Here is a 20,532-nt window from a genome sequence, read left to right on the forward strand (position 1 = left end):
CCGATTTTTGTTCTTGCCAAAAGTCACAAAAAGTTGATCTAAAAATAACTTCTTAAATTACGAAACATCTTTTATACTTTTAGCTTTTACAAAAAACCAAAAATCATTTTCAAAAGCAATCCCAAACACCCTCTTATTCCACATGCACAACAAAAATAGTTCACAAACACATTTTGCCCTTGCCAAGCATTTATGTTAATTGGATATTTAAAAAAAATGTAAAAAAATTGAAATAAAAAAAAGCTGGTATTAAGAAAAATAATAAAGTATAGTAAAAACTGAAATAAAATAAAAAGTAGAAAAAGAGATATTTAAAATAAATAAAAAAGAACAAGAAAAAATGAAATATAAAGAAAAAACGAAGAAAAACGCTTAGTTTAGTAAAAAAAAAAAAAAAAAAAAAAATTCAAACTATATGGTAAATATTTTTTCAAATAACTTTATTTTGTTAGAAAACTCCGTATATATTCCGTCGTACTGCCACGTTCGTAGTACATATAACGTATTAACACCACCAATAACTCCCCGAGACCGATTTACGGTGGTGGGGTTTTAGAGCGCGGAGGAGCACGGCGGTTGTGTCACTATATGCACTCAGCACTCTGTCCGATTTCCGTCAATCGTATTTTTCGTTCTCTCTTTCTACAGATTACGGTGTGAGTGTGTGTTCTGCATGTAAGAATGGAGACTCCATCGTTAAGGGTCCGTCTGGAGTTCGGAGATCGTTCGATTCTTAGCAAACCACAGCGATCGGATGGGATGAACAAAAGCTGGCTTCTCCTCAAATTACAACAACATCGAACAATCTCCGATGTCTGCACTCATCTTCTCCACATTTTCAAACTTCATCGCTCTTGCCCTAATGGGATCCTACTTTCTGTAACTCTCTTTCTATTCTCTCTTGGTATGCCGTAATGTATGTGCTAAAACCCTAATTTTTTCTAAATCGTTAGTCCAACAAGGGCTATTCTTCTTTCAAATGTTAATTTTGTGTAAATCGCCCTTTTGTGTGTTGATGAGTTGTTGCTTAAGTTTATTGCAAAGTTTTGTCGGTTGGTACTTTTTAATCTCCTGTTGCTAACAATACTCAATCTGTTCCAAAAAGAGCCTGCTCTTGATTTTTTGAGTTGACACTTTTCAAATGAAAATTTGACAAGAATGTATGTATTTATTCTGATTTTGGTACTTTAAAAATAATCATATGTATTTATTCTTAAAAAAAGTTAGTATAAAGAGTCACCCTTAGTGAATTTAGTTGGTTTTTTTCCACTGTCCTTTCTTAACATGAATGCAAAGGATCTCTTAGATGTTTTCTGGTGGTTATTGTAAATCTTTATACCTTAACACTGTAAAAAGGTAACAGACATGAAAACAAGAAAAATAATTCTATGCAAATTGGTCCCAGTGTTGTTGTGGGTATGTATTTGATTTTATTTAGTACATTACCATTCTTATAGCTCTAGGAATACTACCTATTATGGTAATTTGTGTTAAGTGCTGAGTTGATGTGTAAAGTAAGTAAAGTTTAGTGTTTGCTGTCTTACTTTCATCACACTTAGCTGTTTCTTTCCTTGCAGATGGATGGCTTTGTGTTACCACCTTGTGAGTCAACTGAAATCTTGAAAGATAAGGAACTTATCTGGTAGTTAAACTCTTCAGTTTTATATTAACCATCCTCCAGTAAATATGTAATCATATGTTTAACAACTATGCATTACTTTTTGTTGTTTTAGTGTAAAAAAGAAAGGTGAGGCAACACCTGATGCAGACAATTTGCTCGATGAAGTGGAAGCTGATGAGTTGGAACCTGGAGAGAATGGTTTGTTACTTTTAGCAAACGATAAAGGAACTGAAGAAGTCCAAAGTGAATCTGAGGAGGTTGAGGAAGAACAGTCGCAAGATGAAGAACCAGTTTCTAAGAAAAGAAAAGCCTCCATTAAACTTCAAAACTCGAAGTAAACCTTATATCTTGTGTACCTTTTATCTTATTATGAATCTAACATCACTAAGGTATGAAAAACTTGTTTGCTTTTGTGAATATCAGAAATAAGAGACCTTGTTTGAGGGTGTTGGATGATGTTGAAAATGAGGCTGAGACACAGGAATTTGACAATGATAAGAATGCTGAACAAGCAAAACAAGTATCTGCCCCTGGTGGGAAAAAGGTTGGTAATAGTGATGTATACTAAAAAGTAAAAAAGTTTCTTTTTATATAATTATAATTTATAAATGTCTGGGCCCCACCAACTTGCTAGATGCCTAGTAGAAGTGCTAGAAGGAAAAAGGCTAAGAGACAATGGATGCAAGAACTGGCTAAAATCTCAAAGAAGAAGGTAATTGTTTTGCTAAAGTTTTTGAGGATGAATAAAAGGTCAAATCTGTAATTTATTCCTCCAGACTCATATCCACTTCTTGACTATCTTGAACTGTAGCCACAACCCTATTCAAAGCCTGTAGTAACTCCAGCTGAAAACAAGGATACTAATGGTCGGCCTAAGGGACTAGTAAGTAACTAATTGTGCATTAAATTTCCTTTAACTATGAAGTATTTTTGCTTTCTTTGATAAAATTTCAATTTGCAGCTACACTGGAAACAGGCTTTTAAAAAGCCTGTGCATAAGAATAGAGTAGAAGAAGCAAGCAATCAGAATGGGGATGTGGCTGTTGTAACAAAGCCAGGACATATTCGATTTGAAAACCTTGATGAAGGTAGTTTCTTTTTCATATATCAACATTATTTATTAGCATGTATATATAATACTTAAGTAAAGTACTATAATTTAATGAATAGCCATTTGAAAGAGACATAGTAGTACTTCAACACATAATTTTGTAGTCAACACGTTTATTTACTTATTGATTTTCTCATGGGTTGAGTTATTCGTGTCATTATAGAGTGCTAATTTTCATTGTTCTTGTCTCATGCAGATGAAGCTGCAAAACAGACTGATGTATCAAATGTATGCTTCTCATGCTCACAGAAACTCTTGATTACAACAACAATAGTATCACATAATCAATAATTGTGACTTTGATGCATTGTGTATTGCATGTTAAATGGCTTGAGTGACTAGGTATCTTATCAAGAAGCTAAAACTTTAAATTCTTAAAGGGCATGGAATTTTACCTCTTAAACACATGGGTAATTGGGGCCTAGATGATTGCTGATATGATATAATATGAAGCATACATTTTTCACATTCTGAAGTTTTCATTAGTTATGTCACACCAGTCTTTATACCATGAATTTGTTGAGTTTTGGTTCAGGAAGCTTTTAGGTGGAATGGTAGTAGTAATGGAAAGAAAAAAGGTCAAAGATGGGGTAGTAATGGAAAGTTCTCAACCTCACGAAGGAATGACACTAAAAGAATAGACAAAAAATCCTTCAAAATGTCCATTACAGATATGCAAGTTCCCATAATTGACCCCAGTGATTTCAGCAAGCTTCCTCCTTGTTGTTCACCAAAGGTCTTTCTCTCTCTCTCTCTCTCTCTCTCTCTCTCACACACACACACACAGTGCATGCATCCACATACTTGGAGAAGTTTTTTTTTCTTCAAATTGTATTTGTTATAATTTGCAGGAAGGTGATGTGATTGCATATCGTCTCCTTGAGTTATCTTCTTCATGGATCCCTGAGTTTTCATCCTTCCGTGTAACTTTCTTCTCTGAAGTTATATCTATATATATGTTTTTTTTATTTGTTTTCTTGTTTGTGTGAAAAGTAAAAAGTAAAAAGTAAAAAAAATGTTTTTATATTGCAGGTTGGAAGAATATCATATTATGATGCGAGAGACATTGTTCTGATTCCAGTGCCAGAATATCCCATTGTTACTGATAAAACGGATGAGAACAGGCCCAATGATTCTCTTTATGGAGAAGATGGGACTTTAGAGGTACTACTCAAACCTTTCACCCTGAAAAATAATCCCCTATATCTCCTCTGTGAATTAATTAATCACTACCAATATGTTTGTTTTGTTTTGTTTTGCGTGTGTGCAGATAAACTACTCAGCTCTTCTTGATGTCTGTTACGTGAAGCAATATGATCCAGAAGCTGCTAAGGATAAGGATAAGGAAGCAGTCACTAATGGTGTTGAACAAGCTCCTGTAACTGTAACTGATGGCAAAGATGCTGCAGAAAACTTGGTATCCAACAGTAATGACAACAACACAAATAATGTCTCAAAAGACTCCAATACAGGTAGCTACATGTCTTCAAACCTCACAAGAATAAAGAATAAGATACTAAAACATGTTGTATATCTGTAGGAGGAGAAGCAAACCCATGGGATCATTTCAGCAAGGCAAACTCAAACACAGAAACGCCATTGCCATTGCCAAATGTCAATCATTCAAGCATGGTAGTAAGTGGTGACCCTGTCCCAAATGCTAATATAGCTGAGTGCTCTGAGAACAGAGACAAGGGGAAGGGTAGTATGGGTAATCCATGGTTGAATACAGAGAAGCCGGATGCATCTCAAGACAATCAAAGTTCATTGACTGGTTGGACAAGTGGCAAGAAAGTAGATTGTGGAGAAGGAAGTTCCTGGGGAAGGCCATGGTCATCTTTTACACCCTTGAGGGGCAGTTCAGTAAATTTGCAAAGCAGAGGAAATGATTGGGGAGGCAGGGGAAGTTCTCGTGGCAATGGCAATGGGAAACCATGGGCCCCACGTGGGGGCCCACGCGGTCGAGGAGGCCGTGGTCGAGGTCGGAATGCCTAAATCTATTATGGCTGTTTAAGGTATGAGACCTGCTTCCCTCTAATATTATATTATACCTACTATGTAATGTAATATCTAAGAATCTATGCAATCAGATACCATGTAAGTCTTGGATTCTGTTATTAGGTTTCTTTGTATGTACAAAGGTTGAATGACTATACTCTTTGAATGAGCTAATTTTTGGTTTTCTACTATTGAATTTGCGAAAATATTGATAGGTTAAGATATTAAAATAATAACATTTCATGTTGTAGAATAATAACATATACAAAGCCAACGAGGAATAAGTTGATTCCATCCGGTTTCTTTTCTTTTTTACTAGAAACTGTACATAAATTCCCACCCACATAATGGAAAAAAATTAAACCAACATTTTCATACATCACTGCATCACAAAGCAGAAGCTGCCTTGGACGCTTCTAATGTGTCTCTCCTGTGTTCTGGAATGAGAAACAGTGAAGATGCTTCCATAGTTGCTCTGGTTCCTCACCTTCTCTCACTATCTGTTCAATCATATACAAAATATTATAAGCAATAGGACTTGAAGATACAAGTAGAACTAGTTTCTAGAAGCCTTTTCAAATCAACACATTACCTGAACAATAGAGCTTGTTGCCAGACCTTTTCTAACAATGAAGTCATCACCAACAATCTGCCACTGGTTATCATCATCTTCCCCACTTGTTCGCCCCACCCAAATATATACCACATCTGCAATATAAGTTATATACACACCTCTGGAATCAGGAATTCCCATGTTACTACCCATTTCAACTTTTTCCATACCAGGCCACCGATAAAGAACAAACTCAGCTTCAAACATGGACTCATGCTCATCCGCATCACTCGAGCTCTCTTCTTCAGCATCTTCCATGCTTTGATCCTCCATGGAAAACGACCATGTCCTGAGCAGGTTCTTTGGAGGTGAAACCTCTCTTACCTTAGGCCTATTCGGAATCGGATTCACGGATTCCAATCCGGAAGGGGAAGGTTGTGCAGATAAAGATAAGTCAGACCAGTTAGATGATGTTGGTGAGAACGAAAATGAATTCGAGTAATCGGATGTTGAAGGTGAGATCAAGGGAGACGTGTTATTATTATCATCAAACTTTCTTGGATCTTTAACAAGAAAAGAAGAGAAAGAATCCGGTGATACGCATTCCGAGTTATTATCATCTTCACTTCCCTTAGAACCAATACCCGGAGTTGCCTTCACCCAACTCCGGCTAACTGAAACCTCGGAAAACGAAGAACAAGAATCCGGCGAGTCACATTGCGATTGTGATTCCGATTCCGGGGATTCAACTACTTTAGCTGAGGTAATCAACTCCTTCATGATTCCAGTTGTGAACTTTTTCCTTAATCTTTCCCAACCACTTCGTCTAGCCGGCAGACACATCTCGGAATCGTTTTTCCCGGAGATGGATAACGGTGGAACCACACCACTGTTTGCCGCCTTGGTGAAAACCCCAAAGTCTATATCGTATTCAACTATTTTTCTTTTTCCGGGAATACCCTTATCTCCTTCATTCCCAATCGCATCCCAGAACTCAATTGGTTCTTCCCCTTCTTTAACAGTCAAAGCCGGACCATTTGCCTTTTCATACCTAATCACCTGAGAAGCTGCTATCCTGGCACTATCATACATCAACGGATCACAACTCTTCCCAATCCAAACATAAACAGCAGAAGGAACATTCACAATGAAAGCCCCACGAGAATCAAGAGCTTGTTGACTGGGTTTAGCTAACAATTTAGGAACAAGATGAAGTGGTGCATAAGACGAGTGTGGAGCGATCCGGTAGATTCTCAAAACCGAACTTGGACTCACCGGAACAGCATGGACCCGTTTCTGACACTGTAAAAGCTGGCTAGCGAAACCCATGTTAGGGTTAGTCACCCCTCTTGATGCCTTCACTTGTTGAAACGCGTCTTCGAAGCTGTGTCCTTCTCTCCACATGAGATATGCGATGACCAAGGAGGTTGATCGGGAAACACCCTGGCAGCAGTGGACAAAAACACGTCCGTTTTGCTCTCGAACGTCTTCAAAATAGTCAAAAACGTCGTACAGGATGCTGGTGATGTCCTCCGACGGGCTGTCTTGAAGCCAAAGCGTTTTGTAAACCAAATCGGTTTTGAAATACTCCGGACATACGAAGCCTACACAGTTCAAAACATGGGTGATTCCGTTTTGGCGAAGAACGTCGCGGTTTTTGGCGACGGCGTCGCTTCCTAGAAATACGTGATCTATGATTCGGGAACACTCTTTGTCGAAGAACGCGAGTTTATCTTTCTTAAATTCGAACTCTAAAGGGGGTTTTCCTAAGTTTAGAGGAAGAGCAGGAGGTCTAGGTCTGGCGCCGGGGGTGGTGGCGGTGACATTCGGCCAAACTCCGAGATCGTCGGAGCCTGCTCTTGGCCACTCCTCGGCTTTCGGCCGGGAAACTGAAAGAGGTTGAAGCGGCGGCAAACATGCCCTAGCCTTGCTGTTCCAGAGTGATTTAGGGTTGCCGGGAGTTGGATTTGTGAGCGAGCGTCCCGCCCAGGAAACTGACCGGGAGTATATTCTCCCTCCTCCTCCGGCTGTGGCTGCTGCTGCAGGTGGAGGCGGCGGCTGTGCTGGTTTGTCTTCTTCCTTGAACATTATACCTTTGTTTTTTTCTAGAGAACTAGCGGATTAAACTCATCTGAGGATGGTTCTAGGAAAGGCCAATAAACTGATTATCTTATCAGAGATTCAAAAATGAAAAGTAATAAAAAATCTCACCTAAAACCCTTGACTGTGAAGAAAATAAAGCAAAGCAGCTAGCAGTAGAATGGACTGAGTAAACGACTGAGCTATCGTGGGGTATACATTAAATAGGAATTCAGAAAAAGCGGGCGCAGATCGTTGAACGAAGACTTGGAAGAAGAAGACGATGAAGAAGGAGGAGGAGGATAGAAAACAGGAGTGTGAGGTGAAAGTTTTAATGGTAATAATTAAATGATAATCATAATACGAGAGATTTGGATTATTCTTATTTCAAGATTGAATCGCAAAGAAGAAGAGGAAAGAGGAAGGTGGTGGCCATATTTGACCGGGAAACCAGAAGCGGTCAAAGTGCCAGCGTCATCCAATTCTTTCCCCTTGGATCCTATTGCTTGCTATTTATAGGGGACTGCTTTACTGGAATTTACTACAAAAATTAATAATAATAAATATATATATATATATATATATATATATATATATATATATATATATATATATATATATATATATATATATATATATATATATATATAATGATTTTATGCAAATTAAGTCTCGAAAAATATGTGAAACGAAACTAGATCCGAGAAATGAATTGGTTTGCGTTCTTGAATGGTTGAACGAGAGACTGAACACGTCACGTCGGGCTAAAATTGCAAATTTTCTTTTGTGGTTTGTTACAAATGTTGCCTATTAGTTTAAATGTTATCTATTTTGGTGTGCTCTATGATTTGTGGTGGTCAATATGTTTTATATATAATCGTCTTTAATTATTTTTTAGTTCTGGCCATCTTTATGGTTTTATTTCGGTTTAATCCCCAACTAACCTAAAATGATTCTTTTGTCCTTTTGATTTATCTATTATTCTTTTGTCTTTTTTTTCCTTTAATATTAATAATTAAAAGACTAATCAGCCCATGCAACACCATATACCATTGATCTCATCTCCTTCCCCACCATTACCATCTCGTCATCACATGTCACCACACTTCCGTCGTTTGTATTCCAGTAATACCACACAGTATTCGACAACTACCCACTCCACCTCTTTCGTTCTGATGTTATGATCCTAGAGAAGAAAATTAGTATATTGCTTATGTAGCTTAACCATTATACTTTTTTTTAAGAAGGTTTTGTGAGTAACACGGGGTCTTCTCGAGTTCTCAAAATGTCTTCCCCAAAATCATCTTGCTCATCGCTGTCGATTTTAAAACTAATTTCAGCAACACTTCATCTTCTCATAAACTCATTCAAAAGTCGATTTTCGGATGCCTCACAAAACTCGTTTATTGTAACAGGTTTCTTCTACGATCTGAATCCATCATTTGAAAGTATCTCTTCCCTGATTGAAGGTGAAAAAAACAATGATTTTCTTAAATGAATTATGAAGTTGGATTCACAGGGTTTTGGGGCAAAAGAAAGGTACATGAGATTGTAGGTTTCGATATATTTCTAAACTTAGAATTCAGGATTCTAGTTTTTTTTTTCTAAGATCGATTGGGAATTTAGAAAATTGAAGGGAAAGGAAGTCTAGAAGAGAAGATATGGGCAGTGGGGTTATTGAGCGGCATGAGAGAATAAGGATGGAGAGTGAAGGAGTGATGAGGTTGGTGTTAGTCGGAGATGACACCTTATTTGGTTTGGGTATTTATTCTTCTTAAGTTAGTTAGAGCGGTAAATTATGGTGGGTAATGACAGTGGCAAAGGGGTGGGTGGGATGATCTATCTAATTTAGAAGGGAGGTTATTAAATTTTCAAAAGATGTTAATTATTAATAATAATAATTAAATTGTAATAATTATATAAAAGGCAATATAATAAATAAACTATCTGAGTTAAAAAAAAAAAAAAAAAAAACTATGTACCAAACATGCACACAACTCCAAACTATTAGGACCATCATGTAATTTACCTTATATCTTATTATTTTTTTATTTGAGGTTTTGCACGTATCGTATTTGTTTGTAAAGAAAAAAAATGTGTTGGTATTGATGAGAAACTACGATACGAAAAAGCGTTGCAGTTAATGATAATGACACATGTTTGGATAAACAATGCAAAGTATTCTGTGTATTTAATTTTTGTAATTTGTCAAGAATCTTTTCGGTATGGGATGATTGCTCATTTGTCACAAAAAAACAAAAAACGAACATGTTAGTTCACAATTTCTCTTTCGTTTGTTACAACCAATATGCTCAAGTCAAAATACCACTACCAATTACCAAACACAAAAATGTTCAGTCGTTTTCAATTAACCAATCTACTTGTTAATAGCTTGATTTGAGAAAAATAAAAATAAATAATGATTACAATTACAAAAACGTTTGCTTCTTCACAAAAATGGTAATTTTAACCCATCTATATTCATTAATAGATTGATTTGGCAAAAACAATTAAATTCACCTTTAATAATATTTTACTTGTTAATTATTTATAAAAATATCAATGACACTTTGATTTTCAGTCTCTTTTAACAGAAATTGTTTTGTAGTATATAGATTCAAATTAAAAATCAAAACCCTTAATAATCTTTAAGAACAAAGCCACTTACCAATTTTTTGCTGATAAAAAAAGTTCTCTATAGTCTATACAGTAATAAAGAATATGCTAGAATTACCAGTAAATAAATAAATACACACATGAAGATGAAAAAGACGAAACTAACCCTGAGATGAAAACCAAAATACGATGTTAAATAAGAGGTTCAGAAAGCTCCATTTCGTTGGAACTATTTGTGTGTGTATCCGGTGTGTTCGTGTGGGAGTGGGACCCAACAAAATTTAAACCAAGCCACTGCCATGGCCAACATGCATACCTGGCACCAGTTTGACCACTTGACCCCACACTCACACGTGTATCAACTTCTTCAAGTTGACGAGTCAACTCTTCCACCCTCTCTCTTAACCTCGCTGCTCTCAAATCCGCCAATCTCAAAGATTTCTCAGCCGCATCTCTAGCTGCCATGGCAGCACCTGCTGTTTCCTCTTTAAACTTCATCTTTTTCTCAGACTCCATCACCACTTGCTTCATTTCTTCCAGTTCTTGCCTCACCTTAAACAACTACACAAAACCATTGATGAATGATGATGTTTAATGTTAATAGATAGTATAATTTAACTAATTTATAATTTTATATGAACCTACACATTACCTGTGCCACGTACTCTTGTTCTATGGCCTTTCCTGCTTCAGCTTCTTGCTGCGCTGCAACTTTCCATCTTGTAATCTCTTCTTCAGCTGCAGCAATGTCCATCATAAGCCCTTCAACCTGCACACATACATACATAACCTTTGTAACTCTAAAACTCTAATCCTAATTTTGAGTAAGTATGGAAATGGAAACTTACGTTTTCATTTGCTACCCTCTCTTTTTCTTTAAGTTCCTCCACCTCTTCTTTTCTTTGCATAAGTTCTTTCGCTTGAGCTTCTGCATTTTCCTTAAGTACCCTTGTCTCTTCCCTTAGTTCATCAACACTATGCTGTAGCTCGATAATCTCAAGCTGAGATTGTTTTATAATGTTTTCAAGAGCACCAGCCTGTGCAAAGCGATTTAAGATATCAGACAAGTGAAAAAAATTAAGTGTCGTGATGTGTAAAGTTGGTGTTAAGACACACACACCAAAGTGTATATTTCATCGTCTGTTTTGTCCAGATCTGAATCTGTATGATTGCTAAATGTGTAATCAATCCCTGCTTCTCTTAACCCGTTTTCTGTAACTCTGAAAAGTTCATTGGTTTTAGATGATAGATCAGCTGACATTCTTCTTGATAAAGCACTTCTCAGCAGAGACCCGATATGTTCTTTCTCCCTTACTAGATGAGTTATGCTTTCATTCAGGCTTTTCACTTGTAGGTTTCTCTCAGCAACCAAATCCTTTGTTTTTTCATGAACAATTGAGCTTAAGTCGCTTATGGATTCCAATCCTGCTAAACAGGCACGAATATTCTCTTCAATGTCTGTTTCTTGTGGGAGAAATAAGGATTCTGATAAATCCAATTGGTTTTTCTTATCATCATCCAGTATATTGATAACACTACAGATTTGACCATGTATTCTTGAAACATAATCCAACTGGTTAACTAGCAATGGCTTTTGTGAATCCATCCGTAACTCCGTGTTCTTCAACTTTACGCCATAATCATCCACTAACCCTTGCATCGTTAACAACTCTGTTTCCAACTTCGATATCTTTTCATCCTTCTCAGCTATGGACTTCTCCAAATCCTGAACGACAGAATCCCTCTTAGAGACGTCATCTCTAAGTCCATCAATGGTGGATTCAAGCTGAGATACTTCAATGGCGATCTCGTAATTCCTCTGATCTATTTGCTCCCGAGCTTCATTCCTTGATTTTGTTGTTGATTCGATCTGTCTATGAAGCTCCTCAACAATCTCATTTGACCTCTTGATGACTCCATAAGCAATAGCGGGCAATCCGGAATACTTTTGAGACCTAGGTAACCCTCCGGCAGTGAAGTTCTTATAGTTACTCACTTTACCTGATACTTTATCAATTCCTGTGACTAACATTTGAGCTGCAGTTTCGATCTCCGACCTAGATGAATCCTTTGCCTTCACGGATTCCTCTAATTGCTTAGCGAAATCCTCTTTCTGCTTCAACAAATCATCTTTCTCTTTAACAGCTTCAGCTAACTGCGCCGATAACTTCTCATTCGCCCTAGAAACCTCATCTCTCTGGCGAGTAACCTCGTCGCGTTTCTTGATCGCCTCGTGTGCGAGAACTTTCAACCGGTTAAACGAAGTTTGCAATTCGGATTTCGAATTCTCTGCCGCCTCACGAGCTTTGCGTTCACGATCAAGCTCCGCAACCACCTCTCGGAATCTCTCAACCGACACATTCTCTGTTGACGAGGAAGTTCCATCAAACACCGTCGGCGGAGGATTATCTTCTTCTTCAACATCACTTAATACGGCGTCGTTATCTTCTTCCTCGGCCATTATTGGTAAATTTGAGGAGAAACAAACAGAAAATCAACTCACAATGACCGGTTAATCACACAAGCTTCCATTAGGTAACTGATTAATCAAATTATAGTAGGTGTACCTGGAGGATCAAGGCTGTCGACGAATAATGCAAAATTGGATGATGATGAGTGGAATCAAAGGCGATAAATGTTAGGGTTTAAGTGGGAATATTGGGGAATTGAGATTTGGGTATTCAAAGGAAGAACTCAAACTGACCATCTTGGCTTACAACACCAAAACAAATTTTATTTATTTATATTTATAATTTTTTTAATAATGTAATATCTTTCTTAATTTACGTATATTTGATCATTGAGTTTTTTTCATTTATATTTATGCCTTGAACTTGTTTAATCGTATATATTCAGTTAAAGCTGACAAAAATCGGTCAAACCCGAACCCAACCCAAAAATTAATGGTTCACACCCACAACTCAAGAAACCTAAAAGATTTAGGAGAGAGGGGAGAGTGGCAAATTTTCAGATTTGGTATATGTGATAGCATGGCCAAAAATCCCTAGGGCCTTACTTATAATTGATTATTAAACAAATAGAAACTCTAATTTGAACATGAAATAATTTTATTTCAAATAAGGTAATTTATCTAGTTCCTTTATTATCTACATGAAGGCTTCCAGAGAGCCTCTAAACCGTCCAACATAGGAGGGTTCTGTAACCTGACATCTTGTCACAGCTAGGAATTTTGAGGCTTTATAACTACAACACTTATAACAACTATGAATCAATAACATGAAAGCATGCATGATGCTTATTCTATAACAACAAAACTTCATCAAATACTTCATTCTAGCACTACAAATGGTCAACAAAGAATTGGAAACCTTTGAAATCACGATTTAAGTCCATATGGATTAGGATTTCCTTATTGGGCCCAATAGACTAATAAATTTCCAATTTGTTTATCTTGAACCTAGAACTCTCAAATGGGCCCTAGTTGGACCCATATACATGAAACTTAATACTTTTGGGCCTTATGAGCCCAAAATATACTAGGTTAACTTTAATGGGTCTTAATGGGTCACAACCAACTTAATTTAGCCATAATAGGTCATAAAAATTATACCTTAATTTATTATGGCCAAACATCATCTAAAGTGAGTCATAATATGGGCTAAGCACTCAAGACCCAATTCTTTCTCTTTTTCCTCTCCATTCTCGGCCAAGCCCACAAAGAAGGAGCAATTGACTTTGTGTGTGCCACCTCATTTTTACTTAATGGTCATCCATGCACTCTCCCATATTTCCATGCAACCATCTCATCAACCTTTTCTCTTCTCTCCTCTCTTCTTCTATCGGCCGAACACAACACACATACACTCACAAAATTCATTTCCATTCTCTCAAACTCTCAATAGAACATCCTTACACTCATTCATCAAGTTTTCGAGAATTAGGAAGCTTTCAAGGAGATTTTTCCCACAAACACATCATCTAAGGTAAGTTGATGTTAAATCCATGATCTAGCTACTTCATTTCATCAAAAATCTCTTCTAAATCTATTCCAACTTGTGATCTTGCACCTTAGAAGCCACTAAACTCGAGATCAGGACTTGCTAGGATCGAAATTTTCTTCTTTTCTCTCTTCAAAACCGAAACTACAACTCAAGGTGAGCTTCATACCCCTCTCTTTTCGGTTTTCATATGTTTTATGGGGGATAATACAAGAAAATGTGTAGATCTATGTGTATGTGTATGCTATGTGTGATTTTATGCATGTATGTGTGTGATTTTATGTGTTTTTGTGATAAATATATAACCAAAAGGGGTGTTAACTCTAGATCTATGACTTGAGAAAGGAAACAAACATAATCTAAGTTATTTTACACTAAAAAAGTCAAGAAAAATAGCTTACAAGGTTATGAGAAACATATTCTAACATAAAACCCATTTTAGGGCTTAAATTGTCAAAAATACAAAACTTGGGTTAAAAACTGTCAAGTCATAGTTTCTTGAGGGTCAAAAGAGTCAAAACAATTTCTATAATCATTTTTCTGAATATTAGAATTTTCAAAGGACTTGAAATGCAAAAATTTAGCTTAATGGGCTAAATTTGGGCTTTTCGGCCCAATAAGCCCATAATTGCGAAAATTGAAGTTTAAAGGGGGTGAAATGTAACATTCTGCAAAACAGGGGATAAGAAGTGAAATAAAACTATTTCAAAGGTCAAAAATGCTTTTCAATTCCAAAAAGGATAAAAAATGTAAACTATTTATATTTTGGGCCAAAACTGTAAAAGTTGCGAATATGGGGTTCTAACCGAGAAGTTCCATTCTGGAAGGGCTAAAGTTGTTTACAAAATAAATTTTGGGTTAAAACTGTCTTTTCAACAAGTTTATGATACAAAAGTGTCAAGAAAATGTTTTAAAGGACTAAAAATGAAATTCTTTTATATAAATGACTAAAAGTGTTATTTTTATAAAAGAAAGGTAGTGAAAAGGTCAAATCCTACTTTTAAACAAATTAATTCATTAAGATAGAATACAAGATCCACGACAACCGACAAAACGGAAAACAAATACATAATCAACACCAAATATCGTTATAAACGAAATTGATTCGGTCTCGAATCAATACAAAACAACAATCGTTAAATCAAAACTCTTTAATAGATACGTGATGACTACAATAAGTAAATCTACAAACTTTGGGCTTATGAGTTTCAAATCATGCTTGTTGGGCCTTGCAAACCCACTAACATGATCTTTGGGCCCAAAAGGATAACGCTTATATGTTATTGAGCCTTCAATGACCCAATATTTTATAAAAGGACTTTCAATAGCTTTTATGTGCTAGTGGGCCAAAGTGTCCCGTTAGAAAAGCTAGTAAGGTCACAGTAATTAAATGCGAGTTGGACCATCGTGTCTTCCGCATCCACGACAGCCTAAGATACTTACGATAGTAGTGGGACCTAATGCTCCCTTCTCTTCGTTCGCTAAGACTTACGGGATTTCAAAGTAGACGAAATTAGGACGATATACAATGTGGATTAATCAAGATTCATTCGTTAAGACAATACAAAAATCAGTAATTACGAATACATTTCAACATCGGAAAACATCGGGTTTTCCGGGGGATTCAATACTACTCGCTCGAAATTTTATAACTATTATACAAAATACCCTATATATATATATATGTTTTTGAAATCACTTATGCATCAACTTATGGATCTTCACACTTTGATAAACAAAAGTCTTTTCAGAAAATATCGGATTTTCTGGGTTTTACAAACTATACAAATCATTTTACCACAACATTGCTTATGAATTCACCAACATTTTATATGTTGACATTTTTCCAAAATAACTTGTATTCTCAGGTAACAGGTAAGCGCAAGAGTAATATGAACTAATGTTAGATGTTATGTTGTTAGAAGCACTTAAACCATTTATGTTATGAATGTGTAATGTTAAAACAATGTACTTGATGTGAACAATTACAGTTGTAATATATTGATGCATGGTGACGTTTATGTTATGATTCATGTATATTCATTGTGATGATATTCAATTATAGTCACGCGATTCCTCGGACGTTTCCGCCGTCTGGTTCAGGGGTGTGACACGTCTGCTCAACTTTTAAACAATTACATCAACGTCCGCCGTCAGGTTCAGGGGTGTGACACATCTGCTCAACTTTTAAACAATTACATCTATAATTCTTCAGCTTTTAATTAATTAATTTAATTTTAATTAACTTGAAATTAATTTTAATTAATTCTAACTAATTATAACTATTTCTATTAGTCATATAATATATTAATAAATCATTTATTTCTCTTGGACAACCCATAAAAGATTTACTTTTATTCATCAATATTATAACAATTTAGTTAGAACCTTAAACACCTTAATCTAACTACATGGAAAATACAATAGCTGCAACACAACCACATTCAATGTTTGAACACACGTTTTTCAAATCTATATTTCAATCACACCTTTTGATGTACAACATCAAAGAAGTGTAACCGTATTAAAAACTAAAATAAGATGTATTGAGCCCATGGTTATCAAACCGTTTGACAGTGATCATTAAGATATTAATGTATTGGATCGAGCATCGTGCATTGTAGACTTCTAGCCATGAAGGAAATGACTCCGTAAATTTAAAAAAAAAAAAAAAAAACTTATTTATCCACTAAGTTACCATTACATTACATGTCTAAAAACATTTTTTTTTCATACCGAAATACTGATATCTACTGCAAAAAAGAAAAAAAATCCAGTTTATCCCTTAAGTTACTAACTTACTATTGTGTTAGGTTTCGTCTCGTCTTCCCCCCAAATTTACATTTCCGCATTTATAATATATTTTGTATTTTGTTATTGTTGCTTGTGATTAAAGTATTGGAACTTGGGAGTTCCATAAGCACCCGTGCCAAGGTGTATCATCTTTTGCTAACATCGGTTTTTGGCATTTGTTTTCATTGTACGTATTGGTCTTATTTTGTTGTCAACATTGATGGATATCACTATATGTTGTTGCTTCACGCCATTGTCTTCTTTTGATGTATTTCGCTTATAGCTAAAAAATTATTCGCATAGTTTGTTTAACGATAATATTTTTTCCTTCAATATTTGTTGCTTTAATTGACATGGGTTAGCAAAGTTGTGGAAAAATAGGGTCATTATGGTGAACTTGGTGGAGAATATGACTTTCTTATTATTTGAAAATCTTAGTTTTTGTATTTAGTTATAGGTAGGGATGAGCAAATGGACCGGGGAACCGTCCGGAACCGGTACCGGAACCGGAACCGGAGCCCGATGGAACCGGTCGGGCCGGGACCGGGACGTTATTTTTGTAGATTTTTGGAACCGGGAACCGGAACCGATATAACCGGAACCGGTAGAACCGGAAAAAACCGGAACCGTATGATGCTATTTTTCAAGGACCGGTTCCAACATTTGAAGACACGACAAGAACCGGTAGAACTGGACCGATAGAACCGCCGGGCCGGTTCGGTTCTTGATTTTGGCCGAAGCCGGTTCCCGGTTCCGGTCCGGTTCGGGCCGGTTCGATCCTTTTGCTCATCCCTAGTTATAGGTTTCAGTAATTTTGTTAGCATGACAGAAGTTTGATTATACAGAAGTGTTAATATCATGAAGACTGTTTTTTTCCTTAACAAACATCTTGTATTATTATTTTTTCTAATAAAACCCAAAACTTTTTTTCCAAAAAAACCCTTAACCTTTTAATCTTTCAAAAACACCCTCAAGTTTTATTTTTTCGAAATAAACCCACATTTGGCAAGTTTTTTTTCGAAAAAAAACTACTAAAACAATCACTTTGAAAAAAAGGAAAAGAAAAAATGGAAGGTCTTTTTCAGAAAAAAAAAAGTTACATTTAATCTTTAATATTACCTCAGAATATATGATTCATTTGTTTTTCTATAGAACACATTATATAAAGGTTTTTTTTTGGAACAACAGAATATATTTAAAGCTAGCAAACCATACTCTGGAACAAAACTTCACAAGAAGAAGTTTATCACCAAACACCATATCGTTTCTAAACGTCCATATCACCCAAAACACCACTCCTAAAGTAGTTTCGAGAGCTAATTTATGAACCGAAGTCAACGTTAGATCATCAAACCATTCGTAGACATCACACAACTTGTCAGGAGAAGGAAGGGTAACATCAACCCACTTAAAAACTTTGGACCAAACAGTGGTTGCTAGATCACAAGACCACAAAACATGGTCTATATCTTCTGGAACAATCAAGCAAACATGACACATGAGAGTGTTAATATCCACACATTTCCGACTAAGATTCCATCTAGTAGGGATCATGTTAAGTAAAATTCTCCAAAAAAGAATATTAACCTTCTTAGGAAGGAATTTAGACCACCTAGTTTCCATATTGTTATAAGGAAGAGTCATATTATCAATGTGCAACCTGATTTCCTTAACAAATAAAGAAACAGAGTCGTTTAAACACCATCTCCAATGGTCTTGATTATTAGAAAAGCTTACACCTTGCAACAACATTAAAAGGTCTTCAAGTTGACGGCTACTAGCCCCTCCACATATAGGTCGAGACCAACTCCAATGCCAACCATCATTCCACTTATCTCGCACCAAACAATTTGTTAAGTTTCCAAACGAAACAATCTAGAGAATCTAATATTAAGTGGTAAGTCATCTAGCCAAACATCACTACAAAAGCATGTAGAATTTCCATCACCCACCTTTTTTGTAAGAAAGAATTAAGTACCAGACCGTTTTCGTGTTCGGAATTTATGGATCCTAAAATCCTAGACCATATACCTTGCCCATAAGTATGAGGAAAGATAGATGTACGTCCACCTCCATATATATCAAGAGACCCTAAGACAGTAGAAACCAACACTGAGCGACCACCAATTGAAAGCATATTAGCTTTCCATCTAGGCAACCTATTATTAAATTTCTCAATTATAGGATCCCAACTTTTGAAACTCGACATGTTATCGCTAACAGGGAGACCCAAGTAGAAAAAGGGAAGTTGATTCGCCTTACATCCAATAATTCCACCAAAAAAAAATTTACCTCTTCAAAATCTACACCACACCATACATATTAGATTTATACAGATTAAGCTTTAGGCCAAAGACACAGTAGAAACACTGTAATAATTGAACAATCCCATGTATATTAGGGCGATTTCAATTACACAAGAATAACACATAATCTGCAGAAAGTAAGTGAGAAATTTTAAGAGAACCAATCATTGCACCTTGAAAGAACCCCACAACTAAAGCATCATTGACTGCAACATGAAGAGTCTCCATAGCTAAAATAAAGAAAAATAGGAGAAAGAGAATCTCCTTGATGTAACTCTCTTTGAAGGGCAAACTCTGCAGAAGGACTTCCATTGACAAAGACAGAAGTCTTGGCCGAATTCAAGCAGTCACGGAACCACAACCGCCATTTGAAACCAAATCCCAAGAAAAATATCACACAGTCAAGAAAGTCCCAAGATACATAATTGAACGTCTTTTCAAAGTCCACCTTGAAAATCATGTGCTTTTTTTTTGTACCAGTCCAATATTTCATTTACCATGAGTGAGCCGTCCAAAATTTGTCTGCCCTGGCAAATTTTTTTTGCTCACGGCTAACGACCGAGTCAATGACTCGAGAAAGTCTTATTGCTAAGACTTTAGCAATAATCTTATACTGAGCTCTGATAAGGCTAATAGACTGAAAGTCAGACACTATCACTGGACTGTTAACTTTTGGGGGATTAAGAATCAATCTCGTAATAAAAAACTCACTTACAAACACCATAACATTAACTTTCAAAAATTCCCAATATTTAAAAAAAAAAAAAAAAAGCAAAGGTAAACCATTTGGACCTGACGATTTATCCAAACCACAAGCCCATATAGCATCACACACCTCTTGTTCAGTAATAATCGCTTACAAAGAAGTAATCTGATCATCATTCAAGGATTTGTATGATTACTTTGTGAGTCACTTTCACCCCATCAAAGGCTTTATATTTCTTTTGAAAAAAAAATTAAAAAAAACATGTATACATCTTTAACAACCCAATGATCAATTAACCACACCCCTTCACTCTTTATTCCTTTGATATATAGTTGCCGCCGTTTCTAATTAATCAAACCATGGAAAATTTTCGTGTTTTTATTAGCCTTTATATCCCAATTAACTTTAGATTTTTGCGCCGCATCCGGTCTATCTTTATTTTCCAAATCATGAAGGTTTTTTAATAAATTGAATCTTTCGTTTATCATGTCATCTGTACCAATACCACCCTCTGGCTAAAACCAAATCTTGATTCTTTGAGTCCTTTTTAGCCGAGTAATCTCGAGCCCAAGCTCCAATTTTTTCTTTCACAAACTTCAATTTATTTTTAGAAACAATACACATATTAGAGCCTTTACAAACTTGAGCTCAGACCAAGCCATTTTGACCAAGTCATCAAAATCAGGAGAATGTAACCAGGAGTTATACAACTTAAAGGGGACAGGACCATAATCTTCAGTAGATTGTCTCAAAATGATAGCATGTGATCTGAAATCAATCGGCCAAGAGC

General features: G+C 36.0%; 3 protein-coding genes across 4 annotated transcripts; 1 reads left to right on the plus strand and 2 right to left on the minus strand.

Moving 5' to 3' along the window:
* The first annotated feature begins 485 nt into the window (after window positions 1-485).
* Window positions 486-4,921, plus strand: LOC145034894 (coilin-like). The gene is made up of 13 exons (XM_078983453.1): window positions 486-879; window positions 1,578-1,642; window positions 1,734-1,955; window positions 2,045-2,165; window positions 2,256-2,333; window positions 2,433-2,504; window positions 2,583-2,709; window positions 2,929-2,960; window positions 3,268-3,468; window positions 3,584-3,655; window positions 3,765-3,896; window positions 4,003-4,204; window positions 4,273-4,921. The coding sequence occupies exons 1-13, from the start codon at window positions 682-684 to the stop codon at window positions 4,725-4,727; spliced, it is 1,977 nt and encodes a 658-aa protein (XP_078839579.1). The 5' UTR covers window positions 486-681; the 3' UTR covers window positions 4,728-4,921.
* A 17-nt stretch (window positions 4,922-4,938) lies between these two features.
* LOC145034892 (protein-tyrosine-phosphatase MKP1-like) lies at window positions 4,939-7,847 on the minus strand. Of its 2 annotated transcripts, XM_078983452.1 has the most exons (3): window positions 7,495-7,847; window positions 5,323-7,426; window positions 4,939-5,230 (listed from the first exon to the last, which is right to left on the minus strand). In XM_078983452.1, the coding sequence occupies exons 2-3, from the start codon at window positions 7,369-7,371 to the stop codon at window positions 5,147-5,149; spliced, it is 2,133 nt and encodes a 710-aa protein (XP_078839578.1). In that variant the 5' UTR covers window positions 7,372-7,426; window positions 7,495-7,847; the 3' UTR covers window positions 4,939-5,146. The 2 variants fall into 2 exon arrangements, with proteins under 2 accessions (XP_078839578.1, XP_078839577.1); XM_078983451.1 differs by having other exon boundaries at window positions 5,323-7,847.
* A 2,131-nt stretch (window positions 7,848-9,978) lies between these two features.
* Window positions 9,979-12,694, minus strand: LOC145034895 (uncharacterized). The gene is made up of 4 exons (XM_078983454.1): window positions 11,099-12,694; window positions 10,827-11,015; window positions 10,631-10,747; window positions 9,979-10,539 (listed from the first exon to the last, which is right to left on the minus strand). Exons 1-4 carry the CDS (start codon window positions 12,437-12,439, stop codon window positions 10,171-10,173), a joined length of 2,016 nt encoding a protein of 671 aa, XP_078839580.1. The 5' UTR covers window positions 12,440-12,694; the 3' UTR covers window positions 9,979-10,170.
* Between the last annotated feature and the right edge of the window lie 7,838 nt (window positions 12,695-20,532).

The sequence above is a fragment of the Lactuca saligna genome, chromosome 3 (genome assembly GCF_052625555.1).
Source record: "Lactuca saligna cultivar CGN05327 chromosome 3, ASM5262555v1, whole genome shotgun sequence".
Taxonomy (NCBI): domain Eukaryota; kingdom Viridiplantae; phylum Streptophyta; class Magnoliopsida; order Asterales; family Asteraceae; genus Lactuca; species Lactuca saligna.

What these genes read in the sequence shown, in the direction of transcription:
- LOC145034894 (XM_078983453.1), top strand. Translation starts at nt 682, where the DNA reads ATGGAGACTCCATCGTTAAGGGTCCGTCTGGAGTTCGGAGATCGTTCG. An exon ending in CTAATGGGATCCTACTTTCT is followed by an intron (nt 880 to 1,577) that starts GTAACTCTCTTT and finishes CTTTCCTTGCAG; the next exon opens with ATGGATGGCTTTGTGTTACC. An exon ending in CTCCTTGTTGTTCACCAAAG is followed by an intron (nt 3,469 to 3,583) that starts GTCTTTCTCTCT and finishes TATAATTTGCAG; the next exon opens with GAAGGTGATGTGATTGCATA.
- LOC145034892 (XM_078983452.1), bottom strand. Translation starts at nt 7,371, where the DNA reads ATGTTCAAGGAAGAAGACAAACCAGCACAGCCGCCGCCTCCACCTGCA. An exon ending in CAACAAGCTCTATTGTTCAG is followed by an intron (nt 5,231 to 5,322) that starts GTAATGTGTTGA and finishes ATGATTGAACAG; the next exon opens with ATAGTGAGAGAAGGTGAGGA.
- LOC145034895 (XM_078983454.1), bottom strand. Translation starts at nt 12,439, where the DNA reads ATGGCCGAGGAAGAAGATAACGACGCCGTATTAAGTGATGTTGAAGAA. An exon ending in ACGATGAAATATACACTTTG is followed by an intron (nt 11,016 to 11,098) that starts GTGTGTGTGTCT and finishes CGCTTTGCACAG; the next exon opens with GCTGGTGCTCTTGAAAACAT. An exon ending in AACAAGAGTACGTGGCACAG is followed by an intron (nt 10,540 to 10,630) that starts GTAATGTGTAGG and finishes GGTTTTGTGTAG; the next exon opens with TTGTTTAAGGTGAGGCAAGA.